General features: G+C 43.9%; 1 protein-coding gene across 9 annotated transcripts in view; it reads right to left on the bottom strand.

Annotated features, from left to right (window-relative positions):
• GALNT16 (polypeptide N-acetylgalactosaminyltransferase 16) overlaps positions 1-22,542 on the bottom strand; it is a 203,869-nt gene that overhangs the window by 37,555 nt on the left and 143,772 nt on the right. For all 9 annotated transcript variants that reach the window (XM_077322589.1, XM_077322593.1, XM_077322594.1 and 6 more), the window contains exons 8-13: positions 21,800-21,884; positions 17,759-17,862; positions 14,920-15,046; positions 11,174-11,266; positions 5,552-5,635; positions 4,044-4,185 (exon numbers count right to left, since the gene is read on the bottom strand). In XM_077322589.1, coding sequence (XP_077178704.1) covers positions 4,044-4,185; positions 5,552-5,635; positions 11,174-11,266; positions 14,920-15,046; positions 17,759-17,862; positions 21,800-21,884 — 635 coding nt within the window. The remainder of the gene's footprint in view (positions 1-4,043; positions 4,186-5,551; positions 5,636-11,173; positions 11,267-14,919; positions 15,047-17,758; positions 17,863-21,799; positions 21,885-22,542) is intronic.

Raw genomic sequence — 22,542 nt, 5'->3', positions numbered from 1 at the left:
GCCTGACTCCTCTCAACTCCCTGTTCCTATCTCTTATTGATTCATAACTTTATCATATAACATTTCAAATTTAAATGTGCTATGGATGCTGTTAATGAACTGACTGAAATTAATCAAAGGTTCCTTTGTCCCATTCCAAATGAAAAAAAAAATACCATCTAGAAATTTTTTTAGAAGATAATGTACTTTTTAATTCATTTATCTCCTGAAGGATGTAATTATTTTCCAAACTATCTGTAAACAGATTTGCCAATTCGAGTCCAAATTTGCATCCCACTGCAGGCCCAGAGGAAAGATAAATTCTAGATTCCTAGATGATTTTTTCCCCATTTGGAATGGAACACAGGAGTCTTTGAATAATTTTGGTTGGTTCATTAACAGCATCCATAGCACAACTATGTATGTATGTATTTATTTATTTATATTTATTAGATTTATTGGCTGCCTCTCCCTAAAACAGGCTCAGGGCTGCTCACATGAAAGTGCAGATCAGAAGGGTTGGTAACACAATGCAGATGGATATCTCTTACTGCCCATCTTCTCCTCTATCATCCCCCCATCACTCCCTTTCTTTCGCTGTTATTGGTTTGTTCATTTTGTACTGTAAAGTTACCTATTTTTGCCACCTACTTTTCTCCATCTGATTGATTCTGGGGCATACATGTGCCTGTGATCATATCACTCTAGGAATTAAAGGACTACTGAGTGGAGGCCTCCACGGATGGCATTCCTTCCCCTGGGACACAGAGGGGCATCCACAGAGATTTCTGCCATCTTAAGAGACAACTAGAATTGTGTAAACCATTGTGAAACCTAATAGGCTTCTGGTTTACGGTGCCTGGTGCTTTCTCCATGTGAAAGCGTACACAGGGGTCCTCCTATAACAAATTATAGGAAATAGCACTTTGGCCAAAGGCAATGGCCTGTACTGGCACAATTTGTTATATGAAGTCCACGTCTTGCCACGGGCATAGTGGGGGGGCCAGGCATGCAGCACTTGCCTCCACAGTCAAGCTAATCAGGCAAGAGCTCAGCTGTTAGAAAACACAGGGCAGCATGGCTTCCAATGAACACTGGCACATCCCTCAGTCTATGCTAGGTGAGAAAACATGCTGACTGAAGGCTCTGGCTCAATTAAACCTTCTTCTTCTTCTTCTTCTCCGGCACAAAACTGCTTCCTTGTGTTGATGCTCCTTATTGTAGATGGTTTCACTTTGAAAGGAATGCCACACAGGAGCAATGATCGCACCACACTCGTGCTGTGTGTGCCAGGATTGGGCATACAAGTGATGCTTATGTATGAGAAGGAAGACGTGATAACCATCGATATAAAACATCTAAGCATGATCATGCTTTTCATGTGGCTAGCATCATTAATAAATATTTTTAAATGCCATTTCTTCAGTAGAGCTGGGCTGAAAGAAATCTGAAGCCTAAAAGGAGGGAAAACTCAGAAGGCTCCAGGCAAGAAACAGGACAGGATCCCGATACTTTAAGTGAACCTTCTTCTGGGATAAGGAGACTTTGCCCGTGTTTTTCCCAGTGGAACATGTCACTTCCAGTGGATCCAAGTTCATTTCATCAAAGGGAGACTACTTGCACTGGAGGAAGGCTTTGCCAGTACAGCATTGACATCCTCAGATATACATCAAGGATTAGCTTGGGCAAAATGTGCCCCAGATTTGCAAAATACCAAACTCAGTATGTAAAGCACCTTCAAAACACACCAGCCTGCCCCCTAGGCTGCGTTTGCCCAAGGATTTCAAGCCATCCTCATCCACCATCAGCACAGGATGCCGTAGAACAGATCCAGGTTCATGCCTCTTAATTTCTACAACAGGTGACAAGTTTCTACTTGTTTTACACAATAGGGAAATTCATCAACCAGTTTCTAAAACACGTACCAGCTGTTGTCTGTGATGGCAAAACAGGCAATTTATCATTAGGGATACAGCATACACAATCACACTCTTACAAAACAGACCTCAAGAGTGCAAGCCTGCTTCATTGATTTATCCTCCCATCTAATCACTACCCTTCCCAAAAAACAATTAATGTTTGCCTTCTTCACTGGGAGAATTCCCAGGACAGAGATACAGTTCAATGAATTTCCGCAATTTCAAACAATGGCACAATGGCACAGCCAGTTGAATCAAGCAGCTTGTTGGACTGCTGTCTGAAAACTCATTCCCAACCATTAACAGATGTGAACGAGCATTTGCTGGCACCTGATATCCTACTGCGACCTTTAGCTTACCCAAGCTGCTTCCTTGCAACATGACAGGAATTCTCCTGTAAGTTCCTCAGTCAAGATAAATGCATCAAAAGTCACTGAAGGATTTGGCCAATTTAAACAAGCGTAGAACATTGACCCAGACGTTGCAGAAGCTCAGAGAGGAAGCAGCTACTATTTTAGAGTCCTTTCTGATGTATTCTTACTCAATAAAGAGGAGATTTGTCAGGCTCTGTGGAGCTCGTGCAGTTTTAGGAGAGCAACTTCTTTGTGACTTCTAGCTTAGTACTGAGCTATATACAGTTCTACAGCTTAGAACAACAGTGTGGTAGATTCTTCAAGACTTTCATGAGTCTGATGCTACACACATGCTCATGCACTCAAAAGCTTCTGCCACAATGAAACTGTTATTCTTTAAATTGCAGCAGACTACCCTGTGGAATTTATTACTTAGGGTACCTGTGCAACCCTGTCTAGGGTGTAGCTTGCAAGGGGCTTTTTACGCAATCCCAGTTCATGAATCCCTCCTGTCTACATTGAATTCAATTTGCATTTTGATTCTGGACACTTTAAAATTTCCCTCTGCAACATGCATGACTGATCCGGAGTGACCCTACCTTTCCCCTGCAATATCCAGAAATGGATATAAGCCATAATATTTGAAAAATTGGCATCAGTAAATGTGCAGTTCTCTGCTTTTTGCCAATTAACTTGCTGCTTTGTGCCTCTAACGCTGTAGCAAAGGAGTCTTCCCTGACTGGCCAGGGCATCAGTTCAAAGTCTTACTAGTTCCCAGTTGCAAGGCTTTCCTTAAAGTGAATGTGCTCCAGAAGCCCTAACTTATCTCAGCAGAGATTTGCCTCTTGGTTTTCCCCGACTCCTCTACTGTCTCCGATCCTTCGCCCCCCCCATTCAAGAAAATAAAGACTCCTGCTGTGCTTGCCCCCCCTCCCCCCCCGTTCTGAACTTTCCCAATCAAGTGCAGAACACTTTCTGTTTCAATGGGGGGGGGATAGAGGAAGACCTGATTTCAAATCAATCGGAATTCAGCAGGACCCACACCTGGGGAAAAAGTAAGTGCAGAATCAGCCTAGGACAATCTGCACTTATATTATCTGCAATGGCATAGGAAATAATATTGTAATTTCCACCTATTAAACAGAACTGGCAGTAAAGATCACAGGACAATAGTATGCCCTATTTCAACATAAAGTACGGACCAACGTGCATCTAGTTGATTGGGAGACACCATAGGCACTTCCATACAAGACTTCATGCACTTTCGCCCATGGAAGCACATCCATGTAGGAAAAGTGCACTGTGGAAAACAGTCTTGAAACAAAAGTATATCACAAGCCTCCTTAACGCTGTCCCAGAGCCAAGCAACTCCGTTCTGTTAATCAACTGCCCTACCCCACTTCCTACCTATAGCATCCTGGAGCTCCTGGGACTGGTTTCACTGATCTCCATTGCCCCCCAAATCAGTTCTAACAGCTGAGGCATTTATGCAGGCAGTACTAAACTCAAGGTCAGCAGAGGATGAGCAGCTGCCATTCAAGGCAGGGGCAACCCAGTTTTATGATGATTCGATGTGCTCTACCAACAATGGCCCAGTCAGGTAGCTGGGAAGATTATCAGAATACAGTTTAGTTCATTCCAACTCTCTCTCCAGCTTGAAGGAAGCACTGAGATGAGATCTGGTGAGTTCTATCTACAGACCTACTGAGGCTCACATACCTGAGGGGGACACATTCATTTTTCTCCCTAAGAGATAGGAAAGAACAAAAGATGAGGCTTCTGATTACTTCACCTGGGTGGCAGCAGGATTGTTCACTGTCCCTTTACAGCTTCCGACTCCTGCTAGAGCGTTTCCTGCTGTGTCTTGTCCCTGAGACTCCAAGCAATTTATTCCTTGCTTGATGATCCCAGGAATCAGCTCCTTTTCTGGGATCCTGTGAGCCAAAAATGAAAGCAAACAAAATCCCCCCAAACGTAAAATGATCAAAACTGACATTGCAAAGTTTATCAGGAAAGGGATAAAGCTGTATTTGTAACATTATTCACATGCCACAGAACTGCAATCTCCTATCTGAAGTGAAAGACAGTAATAGATCTGGGTAAAGCGGGCAAAGAGGAATTTTGATAATTTTGTTATCTACTGAAGGCACTGAGGGAGTTGTGGGTGGGGGGACTTACTGGTGAGTGAGAATACCAGGGTTTCATTAAACATACCATTATTTATATAAATACTAGAGACAAAGCCCGTTGCATTGGGGGGTGGAGGGTGGAAGAACTCTGCGGATGGCCTCACCCCCCCCCAGGGCCTGGAAAAGCTGCAGGCTGCAGGGAACTCACCGGCAGGGGCAGCTCTCACGCGGCAGGGATCTGTAGCCTTCAAGCATCAGAGGGAAGTGGAAGGAGGAAGGGGTGGTCAGGGGAAGGGCACGGAAGGCGACTGGCTGGCCGCTGGACAGACAGGCAAGCCGGTTGGAGGAGGCAGGACAGCAACCCTGAGTGAGTGTTAAGTGCTGAGTGGCACTAAAGCCATGAGACCAGCTCCTCCTTCTCCAAGGCCTAACCCGAAATATATAGTGGAACAGATAACCTCAATTGTTTGCTTTTCCTTGGCACCAAATTGCATGATAACCTCTCTTCTTCCTCCAAGGGGTACTGTGCCCTTTACTTAAACTGCTCCTGCTCTTTAGCTGGTTCAGTGGTGAAAATTTCAGAGCAGAGTCTTATACTATATTTACTCAGTGATATTGCTTAGTTCACCCCAGTAAGCATTCCTGACCTTTTCAAATTATTAGGCAAAACCTTTCAGAATCAAAAAACTCTATTAATTCTAATAAGAATGAATTATAATACCCTTCATACTTCTACAACTATTTCTCAAGAAATATTCTCATCTACTTTCCCACTGATATAACACCCGGATTCTATTATTCTCTCAGTAGGTACATATTTTTCTCTTCCAGAACACCTCAGAGGAAGAAGCTATAATTCTCTTGTATTTCTGATCTTTCACTTTTCAGTCAACCCACCATGGTTTTCATCTACTATCATAAAAACGCTAGCACAGGGCTCAATTTCTGCTACATAGCCCTAGACTGCTAAGGGATATTTGGTTTAAACAGAGACAAAGGTCAAGTGATCAGACCAGGGAAGACAGTTCTGAAAAGAACCTCTAATTTATGGTGCCTTCAGATGCCACAGGCATATTTTACACTGAAAAAGTATCCACCACTTTCCTTTCTCCCTCAGCATTATAATATGCATCCTGCAGGTTTGTTTGAGCCTTAAAGAGTGAGTACTCACTTGAGCTCAGGGTAGACATTCTCCAAGTACCACTGGAAGGATTTACAGTTCAGTTTCCTGCGCTGCTCTACTCGGTCTGCAATGCTGGAAGGAATGCATGTTGTCATGAGCATGAAGGATAAAGATTTCATCACACAGATGTGGATAAATATGGTTTGCAAGATCTTGTTTCTGCCTGGTGTAGGAATAAAAAAAGTTATTCTGTTGTGGTGGGTTTCCATCCCAGCCAGGCTCTTCTTCCTCCACTCCCTATTTCTCTTCCTTTCTCTCTAGGCCACTGCCACCATCAAACCAACCTTACCTGAAGGTTTGAGTCACAATGCTGCTTAAAGGCATATCATTGGGCTTGCCTCTTCCTCTCCTTTCACACTTGCTAAGGAGGGGACAAGTATGCTTATTCAAGTACTCCAGGGAAGACAGGTAATCACTGCTCCTCCACCTTGTTCTAGTACACACTGACTTAACAGGGGTTTAACATAGATCACAGTGACCAGAATAATGACATTAAAGACCTAAATAAGACAAGTAAAAGTTCACACCATATTTGTGAACACAACAGACTGAGCAAGGGTAAAAGAAAAGATAATAAAACATAATCCTCTAATTCTTAACTCTATATCGGGAGATAGATTCAAATGGGTAGCCGTGTTGGTCTGAAGTAGCACAATAATGTTGGTCTTAAAGGTGCTACTGGACTCTGATTTTATTGTTCTATATCGGGAGAGTCAAACATACAGCCCAGGGGCCATAACTGGCCAATTATCTGCTCTTATCCTGCCCAAAATGCAGGAGGGATGAGAACTGGAGATGGGGGATCTGAGACAGCCAGCTTCAGATTCCCCTCTTGAGCCAGGAACCTGTTTCAGGGTCACCCAGGGGCAGTTGCTCAGCCTGGACCATCTCACTGGGTTGTTGTTGGTGGGGATGGGGCAGAACAGAGGGAAGTCCAGTGTGCCTCCTTAAAATTCTCAGAGGTAGGACAAGGAAAGATAACAAGAGATGGATTGTAGCCTTGCTCAGCTGCTAAGGCCGGATGTATCCTGAAAAACTGCCTTATTTACTTGCAAGAAAGATGACTTGTCTCCCCAAAGTGCTATATGTACAAAAAGTAACTAATTTGTATGGAAACGTAAGACACACACATCCCCTTTATGGTATCCCTTGGAAACAAACTAGTCTTACATACGCTCAAATACATTCATTGGGACTTTTGTGGGTTTTCCAGTAAATCAATTGCTTTCACTCGTAGGGATTAATTGTTTTTGTTTGTATTTTGAGTAAAAAATAAAATTGTTAATTGGCTTTGCCTGGGTCATTTATAAAGTTTATAGCTCTGGAACCTGGAATTGCATTTTACGGCATACAATAGCCTGGGCTGACAAAGGAACATTTCTATCAGATCCAAATCCACCTCTGCTCTACCTTGGCTTCAGTATTTAGAGGTCGCCCTGGGAGTCTCATGACCATGTTCTTGTAGCTATTTTCTGGGGTCAAGATGGATTCCTTCCTGCTCTTCCTTGGTGTGTGTGTAAAAATGCTTTCTCTATTGAGTTGGATCTCATGATATGGCCAAAGTAAGTAAGCCGGAATTTTATGATTTTTGCCTACCAGTAATATATCAGACTTTATGCATTACAGTATTTCCTTGTTTGTGACTTTTGCTGTCCATGGAAGCTGCAGAAGCCTTCTCCAACACCGGAGATCAAAGGAATCGATTATTTTTTTGTCCGATTTTTTCATTGTCCAACTTTCACAGCCACAAGTGGCTATTGGAAATGTGATAGATTTAACTAATCTACATTTGGTAGTCAGCCTTATATCCTTGCTTTTCCATGTTCAGTTCAATCTCATCATTACTGAGTGACCCAGAGCAATTCAACATTTTATTTCCACACTGCAGTCGCCATTCACATCAATTTGTGATCCAAGAAAACTGAATTCTTGAATGCATTCAATCTCTTCACCATCAGTTGTTATTGTGACATGTCTGTTTTTTGCAGTGGTCATTATGTTTGTCTTTTTAGTGTTTAAGAAAACCAAATTTCTTACTTACTTCATTGACCTTTGTAATCAGCTGTTGTAGGCCTTTCTTAGTTTCTGACAGGAGGGTAGTATCATTAGCATACTGAAGATTATTTAAAACCAATACCTTGAACCTGATCCGGAAGCAAATTGGTAAGCAACAATGAAATTGTTTCAGCAGCGGCTGAACATGAGCCCTCCAGGGTGGCCTGGTAAGTACCCGTGCAGCCGCATTCTGCACCAATTGCAATCTCCAGGTCAGGGACAAGGGTAGGCCCATGTAGAGCGAGTGACAGAAGTCTAACCTGGAAGTGACTGTTGCATGGATCACAGTGGCCAAGTGTTCTGGGGACAAGTAGGGTGCTAGTAGCCGGGCTTGGTGCAAATGGAAAAACGCTGTCCGAGCTACGTTAATGATCTGAGCCTCCATAGAAAAGTAGGCATCAAAAATCACTCCAAAATTCCTGGTTTGCGGTACAGATGTCAGTTGCACCCAATCCAGGCAAGGAAGTCGTGCTTCCTGATCTTGCCCCTTTCTGCCCAGCCACAGGACCTCTGTTCTGCAGAGGCTGAGTTTCAGGTGACTCTTCCTGATCCATCCAGTTGTGATTAGTACACATCTCACCAGTTCCACGGGTATGATGTCAATGCCTGGGGCCTTGTTGTTTGACTCAAGGCTTGTTCAACTTCCTCCTCAAGAATAGCCAGTTCAAGTTCTGTTTCTATTTTTCACTTTAAAGAGAGTGAACTTCCATTCTGCATGCATACAATTATTTTGTGTATTCCCATGACCTGTTCTTGATGCTCTGTTGGCCAGTCAGTTCCTTCCCAAGTTTATCTTTGATAATGCTTTAGCGAGCAGCAAATGGCATTTGGAACCTCCTTACTTATGCAAAATCATTTCTCGTGCGTCCCTTTTTGTAATTTGCTTCTAACAACTTGCATTTGGGATTCCAGTAAGCTTCACTCTCTGTTCTTGCTGCCTTTTGAAAATTCACATTTAATCTTCTTGCTTCCTCCCTTTTGCCTGCAGCTTTTGCTGTTTTTCTACATTCAGTTATTCTTATAGTTATATCTGAGAGTCATTTTGATCTTTTTCAGGCTTCTTGTGCAATATGTGTTTAACTGCTGTTTCAACAACAGCTGATTGAATTTCCTTTCACAGTTCATCAGGCATCATCTCTGTCGCGTCCAATACTTGAAATCGATTTTTCATCTCCACCAAACTTCTCTAACCCTGATGTTCTCTTGCTGTTGTGGAGTTTTGCTTTGATTTAACCAGTAACAGTTCATTATCTGAATCGCAATCAAGACCTGGATATATTTTAGCACCAAGGATTGAACTTGCTTGTGATGAATCTAATAGTAAACAAAACCTCAAGGAAATAGACTTAGATTTGTCTAGCCAGGTTCATTGTGGATACAACTGGAAGCAATTATAGCCAAGCAATCATCACACAATCACCAGTTGCCCACCTACTTGCTGGCTTTAGACTGTACAAAATAGGCAACCATCAGTGTGGAGGATTGTATGTGGTCTTACGTGATGCCTGGAAGCATTAATGAGGGAACAATAATATATAAAGACACATGTTTTATTGAACTTTCTAGTTGTTGAGGAGTTACAAGGAGGTTCTTCTCTAAGAACTCAAAAAAAATTGAATAAAATAAATTAGCACAAGATCTTAAGAATATGTTGAATCAGGCCATGTTGGATCAGGCCGATGGCCCATCCAGTCCAACACTCTGTGTCACACAGTGGCCAAAGCCCAGACACCATCAAGAGTTCCACCAGAAGTCCAGAAGCCCTCCCACTGTTGCCCCCCAAGCACCAAGAAAACAGAGCACCCCTGCCCCACAGAGAGGGTTTCATCTGTATGTTGTGGCTAATATCCGTTAATGGTCCGCCGCTCAATATGTTTATCCAATCCTCTCTTGAAGCTGTCTATACTTGTAGCTACCACTTCCTGTGGCAGTGAATTACACTGTTAATTATTCTTTGGGTGAATTCTCTTATTGTGAGAAAGGGAGAAAAGTGCTTCTTTCTCTACCTTCTCTATCCCATGCATACTTTCATCATTTCTCCAAACTCTTTATACGGAAGGTGTTCCATAATCTTAATCATTTTAGTTGCCCTTTTGTGCACTTTTCCCAATGCTATAATCTCTCTTTTAAAGTGTGGGAACCATAACTATACACAGTTATGAGGCTGCATTGAAGAATTAGACAGGGGCATTATGATATTGACTAATTTGTTTTCAATCCCCTTACTAATAATCCCCAGCATGGTATTTGCCTTCTTTATTGTAGTCACATTTTCAGTGAGTTATCTACCATAACTTCAAGTTCTCTATTCTGGTCAGTTACTGCCAGTTCAGAACCCACCGATGTATGTTATAGATAGGATTTTTGGCTCCACTGTGGCCCATTATGTACGGTCGCCGAAATGGCGATTTTGGGTCACATGGAAAACGCAGCGGGGGAAGAAGCGAAGCAAACCGCTTATGCACGGGACGGGACGCAACGGTGGCAAAACCCAGAGTAACCAATTATGCACGCAGTGACCCCGGCGCCGCTTCTGGTTGCGCCCCAGTCACCCAGAAGCTGCGCTTTCTTCCGCGTTTCGCTAACGTGGCTTTTTCGGCAGCGTGCACTGAATCTGCGGCCGGTTGCATCCTGCTCCGTGCGTTATCGGTGATTTTAGTCGCCGCCATTCCACCCTGAATACTCGCTATCCCCCCTGTGCATAATGGGCCTGTGCATGACTTTGCACTTGCCCATGTTGAGCCTTATTTGCCATGTTCACATCCACTTGCCCAGCCTTGCCAGCTTCCTCTGGAGCACCTCACGGTCTTCCCTGGTGCTCACCACCTCAACAACCTCATCGGCAAACTTAGCCACTTCACTGCTTAGTCCCAACTACAAATCATTAACAAACAAGTTAAAAAGCGCCCGACCTAGTATCAAGTCCAACATTACCCCACTGCTTACTGTCATGAAAACTCCCATTTATATTCGCTGTCCTATTAATGAACCAATTTTTAATCCAAAAAGGACTTGTCTTCTTATTCCATAACTGCTGAGTTTACTTAGGAGCCTTTGATGAGGTATTTTATCAGAACCTTTCTGGAAGCCCAGGTAAACAACATCTACTGGGTCACTCTTGTCCACATGTTTGTTCATGCCCTGAACAAAGCCTAAAAGCATGGCTTTTGTTCAAGCATGGCTTTTGTTCAAGCATGGCTGCCAGTTAACCAAGGTGCTCTGAGAACAAAGGAGATGGTAGGTGAAGATTGTGTGGTTGATTTATTCTTCAATAATCCAATATCGTTTATCTACTACATTTTTATCCAACTTTTCTTACACAAAGCTCAGTGCTGCGTATCCTATTTTATCATCACAACAACCCTGCAAGGTAGATTAGACTGAAACAAAGTCACTGACCCAAAGTCATTCAGTGAGCTTCATGGAACAGCAGGGATTTGTACAAGTTTCCCAGATCCGACAAATCTCTCAGATCCGACCTTACCATTACATCACACTGGCTTTCAGCAGTGGCTTACAAGAATGTTCTCTTGCTGGGTTTGGGATGCTGCTTACCTTCCAAACGACTTTCCAATGGCAGATGGCCGGGCCTCATAGTAGTACTGCTTGTATTCATCCATCCACACTTCCGCAGTACGTTTGGTATTTCTGCAGATAGAACAGTGCTGTTAAGACACTGTAGTCTTGTAGTACAGTCAGTCATGACATGGAGTTAGGGCACGTCACACAGAAATCGCCTCTCTCTCAGTTTGATCTGCTATCACTAAACTTGGGAAGTCAGAAAAAAGGCTCCTCAAAACCCGGAACTAGGTGGATTTCTCACATTATCTGCAGCACAAGAGAGGCTAACAGTTGGATCCAAATGAGCATTTCCAGGTACAGCTTTCTGTTCCTCGACTGTGACCTTCTTGCCTCCCTCTGCAGTAAAAAGTACCTCCAATGCTCTTTCTGTCCCAGGAGGAAACAGCATTTTAGGGCCATTCTGGTCTGTAGGGGGGGGGGGGCAGGGGTGAGAAAGTTATGCTCCAAGGATAAAATATCCTTCCATCCTTGTTCGGCCATCATGCCGAAAGAGCTTCTCACAAATGCCCTTTCCACTGGGCATGGATGTTACTGACCAGATGCCACAGAGATATTAACTTGCTGTAGCAAAACAACTTTCCTGAGGTACCTCACCACACCTTCTTTGTGCAAGATCAAAGTTGGTCAGACATATCTAATCCATGGATGTTGACATATATCAGACAGAGCAAGGTGCTGGTGCAACAATGCTGGGGACCTGGAGTGGGAGGGACCAACTCTGAGTCACCCTTGGCATTCACCCGCCAATCCAGCACCACAGTTGGTTCCTTAAATGCAATGCCTGATGGCGAGGCGGCAGGCAGTAACTGACCATTTAAGAGTCCACTGCCTGACAATCATTTGGGAGGCAGCATGAACCAGGGGTGAGGAAATGTGGGGAGGAGCTGTACGAGTGGTAGCCCCTTCCCACAGATCTCACAGAAACTGCTTAAATCTCACAGGAGCTCCAAAAGGGTCTGGCCTCAGGGTAGGCCAGCCTCTTCATGAGGCAAAAGGAAATTGGCCAAGGAGGACCTGCTAGCTCTTGCTTCTCAGGCTGAAGGGACCAGGGTCAGGAGAGAGGACTGTGGGAGGGTAGGTGGAAGTCCTTGAGGGTGAGGATTCACACAGTTTAATTACAAAGAATTAAACAATTAAGGTGCTGCAGCATTTGGTGCTAATTCATAATTTTAAAATTATTTTATTATTATTTTATATTTATTATATTAGCACAATTTCCAAAACACCAACGGTAACTAGATTCTGTACTGTAAGCAGCTTACAGTCGCCTTCCCATTCCTCTCCCCACAACAGACACCCTGTGGGGTGGGTGAGGCTGAGAGAGCCCTGATATCACTGCCCGGTCAGAACAGTTTTATCAGTGCTGTGGCGAGCCCAAGGTCACCCAGCTGGTTGCATGTGGGGGAGCGCAGAATCGAACCCGGCATGCCAGATTAGAAGTCCACACTCCTAACCACTACACCAAACTGCATGTCTCTTATTGAAAAAGAGACATGCAGTTGATCACTCTGCCAAAGGTAACACATAGAACAGAAAGATTGACCGCGACAGATTCCTGAGTTTGGGCTGGTGTAATATAGGCACAGGCAGGATGCCTCCCCCCCCCTTCCAGATAACTTGGGAAGCGCTTTCCCATGAAAGAATGTTTGATCCTAGCCAGGTGTGAATTTTAGAGAGAGGCAGGCTGGAGGAGTTTGGATTGATGGCCACATCTGAGCTACACAAATACACTAGTTTACCATTTGAAAGGTACAGGGAGAGAATACACAAATTCACACTTCCAGGTGGAGGGGGGAATTGTTGAAGGTGTGGTGGAGGGGGGGGAATAGAACAATATTTCCCAGTTTACACATGTAGTATTGTTAAGCCTCACAGGGATGCACTTCTTGAAGACTCAAAACTAGAGGCTCCCAAGAAAAGTGCGCTCCTGAGTGGCAACACAGAAACAAAAAGAATTAAAAACAAACCCTTTCTAAGTATGTCCTTTCTTTACTGCAGGAACTACAATATATGTTTTTGGCACACACAGCTGTGTTTGAAGAGGCTTCTCATATTTTGCTTGTTTCTATGTTGGAGAGGGATACAATTGTGCTTTTCAGTCATCCAGAAACAAAAACACAAATCAGAAACCCCTTCAAAATTAGTCCTTGTGTGCTAAAATACAAAATAACTAAACATTATGCATTCTGAAAGGGTTTGTAGCATTTATTTAGCTTTTTTTCTTCCTACAGAAGAATACAAATTGAACTGTTCATTGAAGGTCCCACAGCTAGTGATTCAGTCTGATTCAATCATGGTGATCTAATAAGGTCTGGTAATCATCCTCACCTAATATGCAAAATAAAATAAAATAAAATAATTTACCATTACATTATATTGAAATCCAATGCCAAATATACCTCAGTGGCTCTAAAATTTCCTGGATAATGTATTTCCTTATGCTTCCCACTGCCTCCACTACAACTTGAAATGCTCCCCAAAATTCTGTACTTAGGGGGGACAGCCCCCCCCCCCAGGAAGAGCTTGGGAGGACTTGGTGGTCTGCTGTGGGAGAGTGGAAATTGTCAAAATTTTAGATAGGTTCCATTTGTTTAATTGAGGAATATCTGACCTACCATAATGCATTAATAAAGTGTTTTCCCCAAGATTATAAAGGTTAAATTAGCAGCATCCTTAAGTCTCATAGTGCCCACTATACTTTAGTGAGTACCTACTAAAAAGACTATCTACCTTATAATATTGTTTCCTGACCATTAGAGAAATATTGACCAGAAGTCAGAATATATAAACACAGGAAAGAACACAATCCGTTTGGCCAGGCATATACAAGTAGAATGAATGAAGTCCTAGATTCACAGTGAAGACCTGGCAAAATGTCTCAAGGACTTGTCTTTCACACCATTTCTCTCCCTAGGGATTATTATTATTATTATTATCATTCGATTTATTCCCCGCCACTCCCTTGCGGCTCGTGGCGGGTTACAACATCTTAAAACCCCATTAAAATCCATTAAAACAACAACTACAGTTTTAACATTGTTAGTTAACTAGCTAGCATGGCAAGATCGGCTAATCAACTTCCCCCCTCCCACTACTGGCAGGTGGAGAGGGGATCCTGATGGTTCCTAGTCCCAATATCAATCCCAGATCCCGGGGGGGCATAGGTGTTAGCCTTGGCCTCAACCATAAACCTGGCGGAAGAGCTCCGTCTTGCAGCCCCTGCGGAACGATGGAAGATCCCGCAGGGCCCACAGCTCTCCCGGGAGCTCATTCCACCAGGCAGGGGCCAGGACCGAAAAGGCCCTGGCCCTGGTCGAGGCCAGGCGTGCTTCCCTAGGGCCGGGAATGACCAACAGATTTTTCACCCGCAGAACGTAAGGCTCTGCGGGGGCCATAGGGCGATAGGCGGTCCCTCAGGTATGTAGGTCCCAACTCGTGTAAAGCCTTGAAGGTTAGAACCAAAACCTTGAACCGGATCCGGGCAGCAATTGGCAACCAGTGCAGCTGCCTCAGCACTGGCTGAATGTGGGCACCCCAAGGTGTATCAGTGAGGACCCTAGCAGCTGTGTTTTGCACTAGCTGAAGTTTCGGATCAAGGACAAGGGAAGGCCCGCGTAGAGCGAGTTACAGGATGATTCTATACTGCAGCCACACCTAACTGCTTCTGCAGAGCACCCTCCCATTTTCTGAATAGGGGTCAAGAAATAACCCACTCCTACTTTATGTAAGTCAGTGCGTTGCCCTCAGGGAAGTCATAGGGGTGGCGTTTCCTGAAAACATGGCCCACACGACTGCAGGGAACGATCTCCAGGCTGCCTCCACACATCCAAACTCTGAACGAAAGCTCTGAAAAATATCCAGTGTTACGTTATAAAACAAAGAACCAAGAATATTACCAAACCCAAACACAATAGAAGTCTAAAATATTATATCTCAGCAATTTTGCCTCCTTTTTTAGTTTGCTCAGGCAAAAACATGGACAAGGACAAGAATGGGCGAAATAACAGAAAGAGAGAGTTTGGTTGCATTGTGTTAAGGACTTTCTCTGAGATTAAAAAACCCTGCCCTTCTACAACTGGTTCTCCCTTCCTGGTCCTTCTGAAAAAAATAGTGTAGATTAATAGATTAACACTTCTTGTTATGGGAGAGAACTATACTTGTATCACCAAAACTTTTATTTATGACTAAAATGCAGTGTGTGTGTGTGTGGGGGGGGGGGTTGCGTTGAATTGTAGTTATAGTTCTGAGAAAGGATGGAAACTCCCTCCACCCACACCTTTTCCTCTGCTAAAAATCATCACACATGTACAATGAGTGTTATAAATACAGTCTGGTTTTTACTGAAAATTGCCTATGCATAAGACTTCTTCTCACAATAGAAACCTGTCAGATTTCAACAGTTCAAAAGGGTAGTCAAACTGTGGCCCTCCAGATGTCCATGGACTGCAATTCCCATGAGCCCCTGCCGGCTTTGGGCAAGCGGTTCTACAGGAGGTCATCTCATTGTGAGCAACTTCCCACCCTGGAGACACTGCTCGGGGAGGTCCCAAGATGTCTTCCGCCTCTGGGGGAGAATGACCAGTGGTCTTACCTGTGAGGGGTCATTCTCCCTAGAGGTATAGGAAGACATCTTCATACCCCCCTAAAAGTTGCAAGTTGTTATTCTTTCTATTACTGTTGGCCTGTTAGCACCTTTTACTGCTTTCTGTTCCCTTTCCTATTTTTCACTCGAGTTTAGGGTGATGATCTGAGGGGCGAATACTGTGATCTCGCGGTGGAAGTCTCGAACTGGAGCAGAGAGGCACTCCCACTCAGGAAGAAGGAGGGGGGAAAAGTGAGCCTGCCTCCCTGAACCGGAGAATAGAACAACCCGGAGGAGATCAGGTCCCTGACGGAGCTTAAACAGTTCCGCAGGGCCTGCAAGGAGGAGCTCTTCCGCCAGGCATTTGGTTGAGACCAGATATAACCAACAGCAACCAAAGGGCCCCTGCTCCCCGCCCCCCCCCCCCCGAACACCACCTAGACACTCTGGACCTGTTTGTATGCCGCAACGTTGCATTGTTTATTGGTTATACTATTATAATGTTATATGTTTACAATTATCAGTTATTATTGCACGGTTATTCAAATGTTTTATAGACTGTTCCATGTATTGTTCTATGTAAACTGCCCTGAGCCCCCGGGGAGGGCGGCATATAAACAAACAAACAAACAAATAGTCCATGGACATCTGGAGGGCCGCAGTTTGTCTACCCCTGGTCTACAAGACATACCAACAAAAGAAAATTATTCTGATGTAAACAGTAGAGCCTTAAAAGAATTGGGATGGGCAGAAAGACTACAGTGGAAACAGAAAACATTACAGAAGATTTCTGAAATAAAATCAAAGGGCTCAATTTCAAGCAGTGAATCTGTGTGAGAAAGTATAATGGGAAATACGTAGGTAGAGATCTTAAGGGCACGGGTGAAAAATGATTCGGTATGGAAAACATCATGAGACTCCAAAAACAAACGTTTCAGCCACATTCATCACTGATATCAAAGAACTCTCAAAATATTAAATGAATTCTGAAAAAGCATGTAATTCATATTAATATAGTCTAAGAGGATGTCTGCACAGGACAATGTTCAGGGTTTTAAAAAGTCATTACATAGCAACAGTGCCTGCGTTATCCACATTACTCATGGAGCAGGTTGTGCAATTTCAAAGTCTGAATAGCTGTTTTTAAAAGGCGTGAAGTCTGTGGTTTTCGAAAGATCAAACCTTGGAACTGAATACTTTAACATTCTCACTTTAGAACCTCAAATAGCACTATTTATTTAGCAAGCATTTACTTAAGGCAATGTTTCAACCATATTTATTTAAACACACACACATCTTCCAGAGGTTTTGCTGTCTTGAAGGGAAAATCCAATTTTTTTGTTGTTCTCAAATGGATCAGGTAATCAATGGACCTTTGATGTTCAAAAGCTTATTTGAATCTGCCAGGGTTTACCTTTCGATTCATAAACCTACAGGCTAGATATCAGGACAGAAGAAGTAAAATAGACCGCCTCTCCCACAGAAACTAATGTATTCCTCCCATATCAGCATGGTAGTCCCCTTAGATTGCTGGGTAGGATTGCTGGGTCCTTCCTGGCCACCAGCAAGGGATGTGGGGCAGGATTTCCAGATCCAGAGAAACTCCTGGAGATATGGGGATGGAGCCTAGGGGGACAGGGTCTGCAGTGGGGTACAATGCCACTGAGTCAACCCTCTAAAGTAGTGGTCCCCAACCACCGGGCCACGGCTCCTTCTCCACGCCCCCCCCTCGCAGTAAGAAACTTCCCAGGCCGCAAGCTTGTGGCCCGGCAAGCTTCTTACTGTGGGAGGGGGGGAGAGGGAAGCAGGGCCGCGCACTCGCAATGCATATGCGCGGCCGAAAACGTGCATGCGTGGGACTCAAACTCCAGCCTGCAACCCAGTGTGGAGCCTCCAGTGCAGAAACAGAGTTGCAAAAAGGATTTGTGAAAGATGGATGAGAAGAATGGGGAACAGAAGAAGTTGAGGCAGCTCACCAAAGTTCTCTCCTCCCCAGATATCCATCTGAGTGTCGTATTTCCCCAGATGGTTAAACCAAGACTTGTTGATTACAAAGATGCCTCCTGCTATGACAGGCGTTCTGGGGAAAACAATGAGCACATATCCAATATTAATAAAAAAACATTATACTCAAAAGAAAGCTAATACAATAATAGTCCAATATTCTCTCTACAGTGATTTAGGAAGAATAGACCTCAGAAGTTCTTACAAGGACTGAGGCATATATAACAGGAGCAATTTCTTAATCAGGCTTAAGAACTCCAAACAGGACTGTGGGATCTCACAGCTCTTCTGCTCCATCCAGCCAGGGGGCACGGATTTCCTCTTCTCTTATCGACCTTGGCTGCACTTCTGTTACATCGGTGCCAAATGGTTAAAATACACCAGGCTCATATTCAAAGAGCATTTGTTAACAAGCGTCTAAAACTGTTTTAGGTTCCTGGTTAATCAAGAAGCCAATTTAGCCTCAAGTGCCGTTAATGTCTGTGCCAGTGGACCACTTAACACTAGTTAGGAAAGGTGGGCAATTCATACCAGAGGGGGGAGAGAAGGGAAGGAGCACAGACTCATATGAGCCCTTAACCATGGTAACCAGTTACGCATGCATTAGCCTTAGGTTACATTATCTGGTTCTTCAGTGCTTCTTTTGCTCCCAGCTTTACCCTCTAGGGAAATGGGAAGAGGGCTGGTAAATTTCCCCCCAGAACACAACCCTCAATTGATCCTAGCCACCCATGAGCTTCTTGTTGCAAAATTTAGGCTTAAATTGAAGAAAGTAAGGAAAAGCACTAGGCCACTCAGGTATGAACTAAATCATATCCCCGACGAATATACAGTAGAGGTGACAAATAGATTTTAGGAATTAGATCTGATAGACAGAGTGCCTGAAGAACTATGGACGGAGGCTCACAACATTGTATAAGAGGTAGCAACTAAAACCATCCCAAAGAAAAAGAAATGCAAGAAATTAAAATGGCTGTCTGAGGGAGCTTTACAAATAGCTAAGGAGAGAAGGGAAGTGAAAGGCAAGGGAGAAAGAGAAACATACACCCAACTGAATGCAGAATTCCAGAGAAAAGCTAGAAGAGATAAGAATGAACAGTGCAAACAATAGAATGGGGAGGACCAGAGATCTTTTCAAGAAAATTGGAGATATGAAGAGAACGTTTCATGTAAAGATGGGTATGATAAGGGACCAAAATGGTAGGGACCTCACAGAAGCAGAAGAGATTAAGAAAAGGTGGCAAAATTATACAGAGGAACTATACAAGAGCGAGCTTAACATCCCTGATAACCACAATGGGGTAGTTACTGACCTGGAGCCAGACATCCTGGAATGTGAAGTCAAGTGGGCCTTAGGAAGTCTGAGCAACAATAAAGCTAGTGGTGGTGACAGCATACCAGTTGAACCATTCAAAATCTTAAAAGACAATGCAGTACAAGTGCTACACTCAATATGCCAGCAAATTTGGAAAACGCAACAATGGCCACAGGATTGGAAAAGGTCAATTTACATTCCAATCCCAAAGAAGGGCAATACCAAAGAATGTTCAAACTACTGCACCATTGCACTCACTTCTCATGCTAGCAAAGTTATGCTCAAAATCCTACGAGCTAGGCTCCAGCAATATGTGGATCGAGAACTTCCAGAAGTACAGGCAGGATTTTGAAGAGGCAGAGGAACTAGATATCAAATTGCCAACATACGCTGGATCCTGGAGAAAGCTAGGGAGTTCCAGAAGAACATCTACTTCTGCTTCATTGACTATGCTAAAGCCTTTGATTGTGTGGAGCACAACAAATTATGGCAAGTTCTTAAAGAGATGGGAATACCAGAGCATCTTATTTGTCTCTTGAGAAACCTATATGTAGGTAAAGAAGCAACAGTGAGATCTGAACATGGAATCACTGATTGGTTCAAAATTGAGAAAGGAGTTCGGCAAGGCTGTATACTGTCGCCTTGCCTATTTAACTTGTATGCGGAGCACATCATGAGAAAGGCGGGGTTAGAGGAGTTACAAATTGGGATCAACATTGCAGGGAGAAATATCAACAACCTCAGATATGCAGATGAGACCACTCTAATGGCAGAAAGCGAAGAGGAACTAAAGAGCCTGTTGATGCGGGTGAAGGAGGAGAGTGCAAAAGTTGGCTTGAAACTCAAAATCAAGAAAACAAAGATCACGGCATCCGGCCCTCTCAATTCCTGGCAAATAGATGGGGAAGAAATGGAGATAGTGACAGATTTTATTTTCCTGGGTTCCAAGATCACTGCAGATAGGGACTGCAGCAAAGAAATTAAAAGACGCTTGCTCCTGGGGAGGAAAGCTATGGCAAATCTAGACAGCATCCTAAAAAGCAGAGACATCACCCTGCCAACAAAAGTGCGTTTAGTCAAGGCTATGGTATTCCCAGTTGCAATGTATGGCTGTGAAAGTTGGACCATGAGGAAGGCTGAGCGTCAAAGAATTGAGGCTTTTGAACTCTGGTGCTGGAGAAGACTCTTGCGCGTTCCTTGGACTGCAAGGCAAACAAACAGGTCAGTCTTAGAGGAGATCAGCCCGGGCTGCTCCTTAAAAGGCCAGATCCTGAAGATGAAACTAAAATATTTTGGCCACCTCATGAGAGGGAAGGACTCCCTGGAGAAGAGCCTAATGCTAGGAGCAATTGAGGGCAAAAGAAGAAGGGGATGACAGAGAATGAGATGGCTGGATGGAGTCACTGAAGCAGTCGGTGCGAGCTTAAATGGACTCCGGGGAATGTTAGAGGACAGGAAGGCCTGAAGGATCATTGTCCATGGGGTCGCAATGGATCGGACACGACTTCGCACCTAACAACAACAACAACAACAACCCATGAGTAACAGCAGGGTCTGTAACAAGCAAGCACACCTTCATATTTGGACTGCAGAGACTGAAAGGCTTGTGCCAAAGCACTAGGAAACGTGGTGCAGTGGCTAGACTGTTGGACTACGTGCTGGGGGTCCTAGGTTCAAGTCCCCACTGGCCTTGATACTCAGCGGGGTGACTTTGACTTGATCATTCTCACTCCATTTACCCTACTTCACAGGGTTGTTGTGAGTTTAAGATAGGAGATAATGCTATATGCCATTCTGAACTCCACAAAATAAGGGTAGGATAAACATGCATAACTAAAATTTAGAGTCCAGTGGCACTTTTACGACCAACAAAGACTTATTCAAGGTATAATCTATCATGTGCTTGCACACTTTGTCAGATACAGATACACAAAAGCTTTGTGTGGTCATGAAGAGCGGCCGTCTCTAATATGAATAAGTAGGTTTCATTCCCCATTCCTCCTCCACATGCAGCCAGTTGGGTGATCCTGGGCCAGTCACAGTTTTCTCAGAGCTCTCTTGGCCTTATCTACCTCACAGGGTGTCTGGTGTGGGGAGAGGAAGGGATTGTGAGTTGCTTTGCTACTCCTTCAGGTAGTAAATACTGGGGTGCAAAAGAATGTCTCTTCTTCAAGGTGCCACTGGACTCAACTTTGTTCTGGTCCTACAGACCAACATGGCTACACACCTAAAATAAGCCCTGCATAAACAGATTGCCCTTCATAATCTGGCTTGATTTGGGACCTCCATGTACAACACAGCATCTCGATACAGACATCATTCTTGTGCATACATCATCTGGAAACAGGTCATTAATATAATAGCACACTGGCAAACCATTCCTAAAACGAGGACAAAGACACTCCCCCTACCACACACCAGGGGATGGTGGCTCACATTCATTACTGTCTGAAAAACCAATATACTACACAGTGCATATTATAGCAGTGCAGGCCACTCAAGCTAACAAATTGAGTTGCAAGTATTTGTCAGGAATATTAAAACTCTTCAGGGAACAATGGATATTGATTAACAGTAGCTCTCGAGTCAGCCACACACGACCTCTGAACACTTCCCATGGAAACATCAATGCATGGAGCAGCTCCTTCACCAGGCAAGTTCTTCTGTGCACAGAGGGATCCTGCACACTTGAGTTTACCTTATGGACTGGGTCGGGTCTGTTCTAGACAACTTTTGCTCAATAGGGATCTGCTCCCACTTGAAGTGAAGGCTCCAGTCAAACCCTAAAACACAGATCAGGGTAGAACAAGGAAATATGTCTGCAGATTCTCCTATGCCACCAGCAACAAGAGAATCATTGTGATTTAAAATGAAGCAGGACATGCTCCCTCTCACCATCTAAGGAATGTCAGGCACCCCCCGCCCAATTTACACGGATATGAACAGCATTACCATGCACAGCTTACCATAACATGGTGGTGATTCTGTTTTTGTACATATGATTGAGAGCAGCAAAAGCTTCCTATACAGCTTGGCCTCAAGGTATCCCTATACATGCACTCTCCGCTCCTTAGTAATATTTGTCTGTCCTCAATTACGTTCCAGATCTTCCAGCGTGTGTTCCCAGAGTGAAATGCAATAATTAGTGTTTCAGCCCTCCACTCTGCCTGTCCTATGCCTCATTGGCTGCCAAAGTTATGAGACGTTAATCAGCACTCTCAGTGGGATGACATGTATTTCCGGGAACAAAGTCTCTCTGTTTGCTGTAATTGCCTTTCCCCCATGTGCACCATGTAAAATGCTGCCTGATTTACAACATTTGCAAATTGGGTAGATCCTTTGGGATGAGAAGTGGATGCAAGAGAGATCTACAAGACTGAAAGGGAGGGAACGTTGAGACTTGTACTTGCACACTGGAAAAGAGGGGAATCAGTATAACAG

Source organism: Paroedura picta, chromosome 2 (genome assembly GCF_049243985.1).
Source record: "Paroedura picta isolate Pp20150507F chromosome 2, Ppicta_v3.0, whole genome shotgun sequence".
Lineage (NCBI taxonomy): Eukaryota > Metazoa > Chordata > Lepidosauria > Squamata > Gekkonidae > Paroedura > Paroedura picta.
The sequence above is the reverse complement of the archived record's forward strand: the minus strand, read 5'-3'. Positions and strand labels throughout refer to the sequence as shown.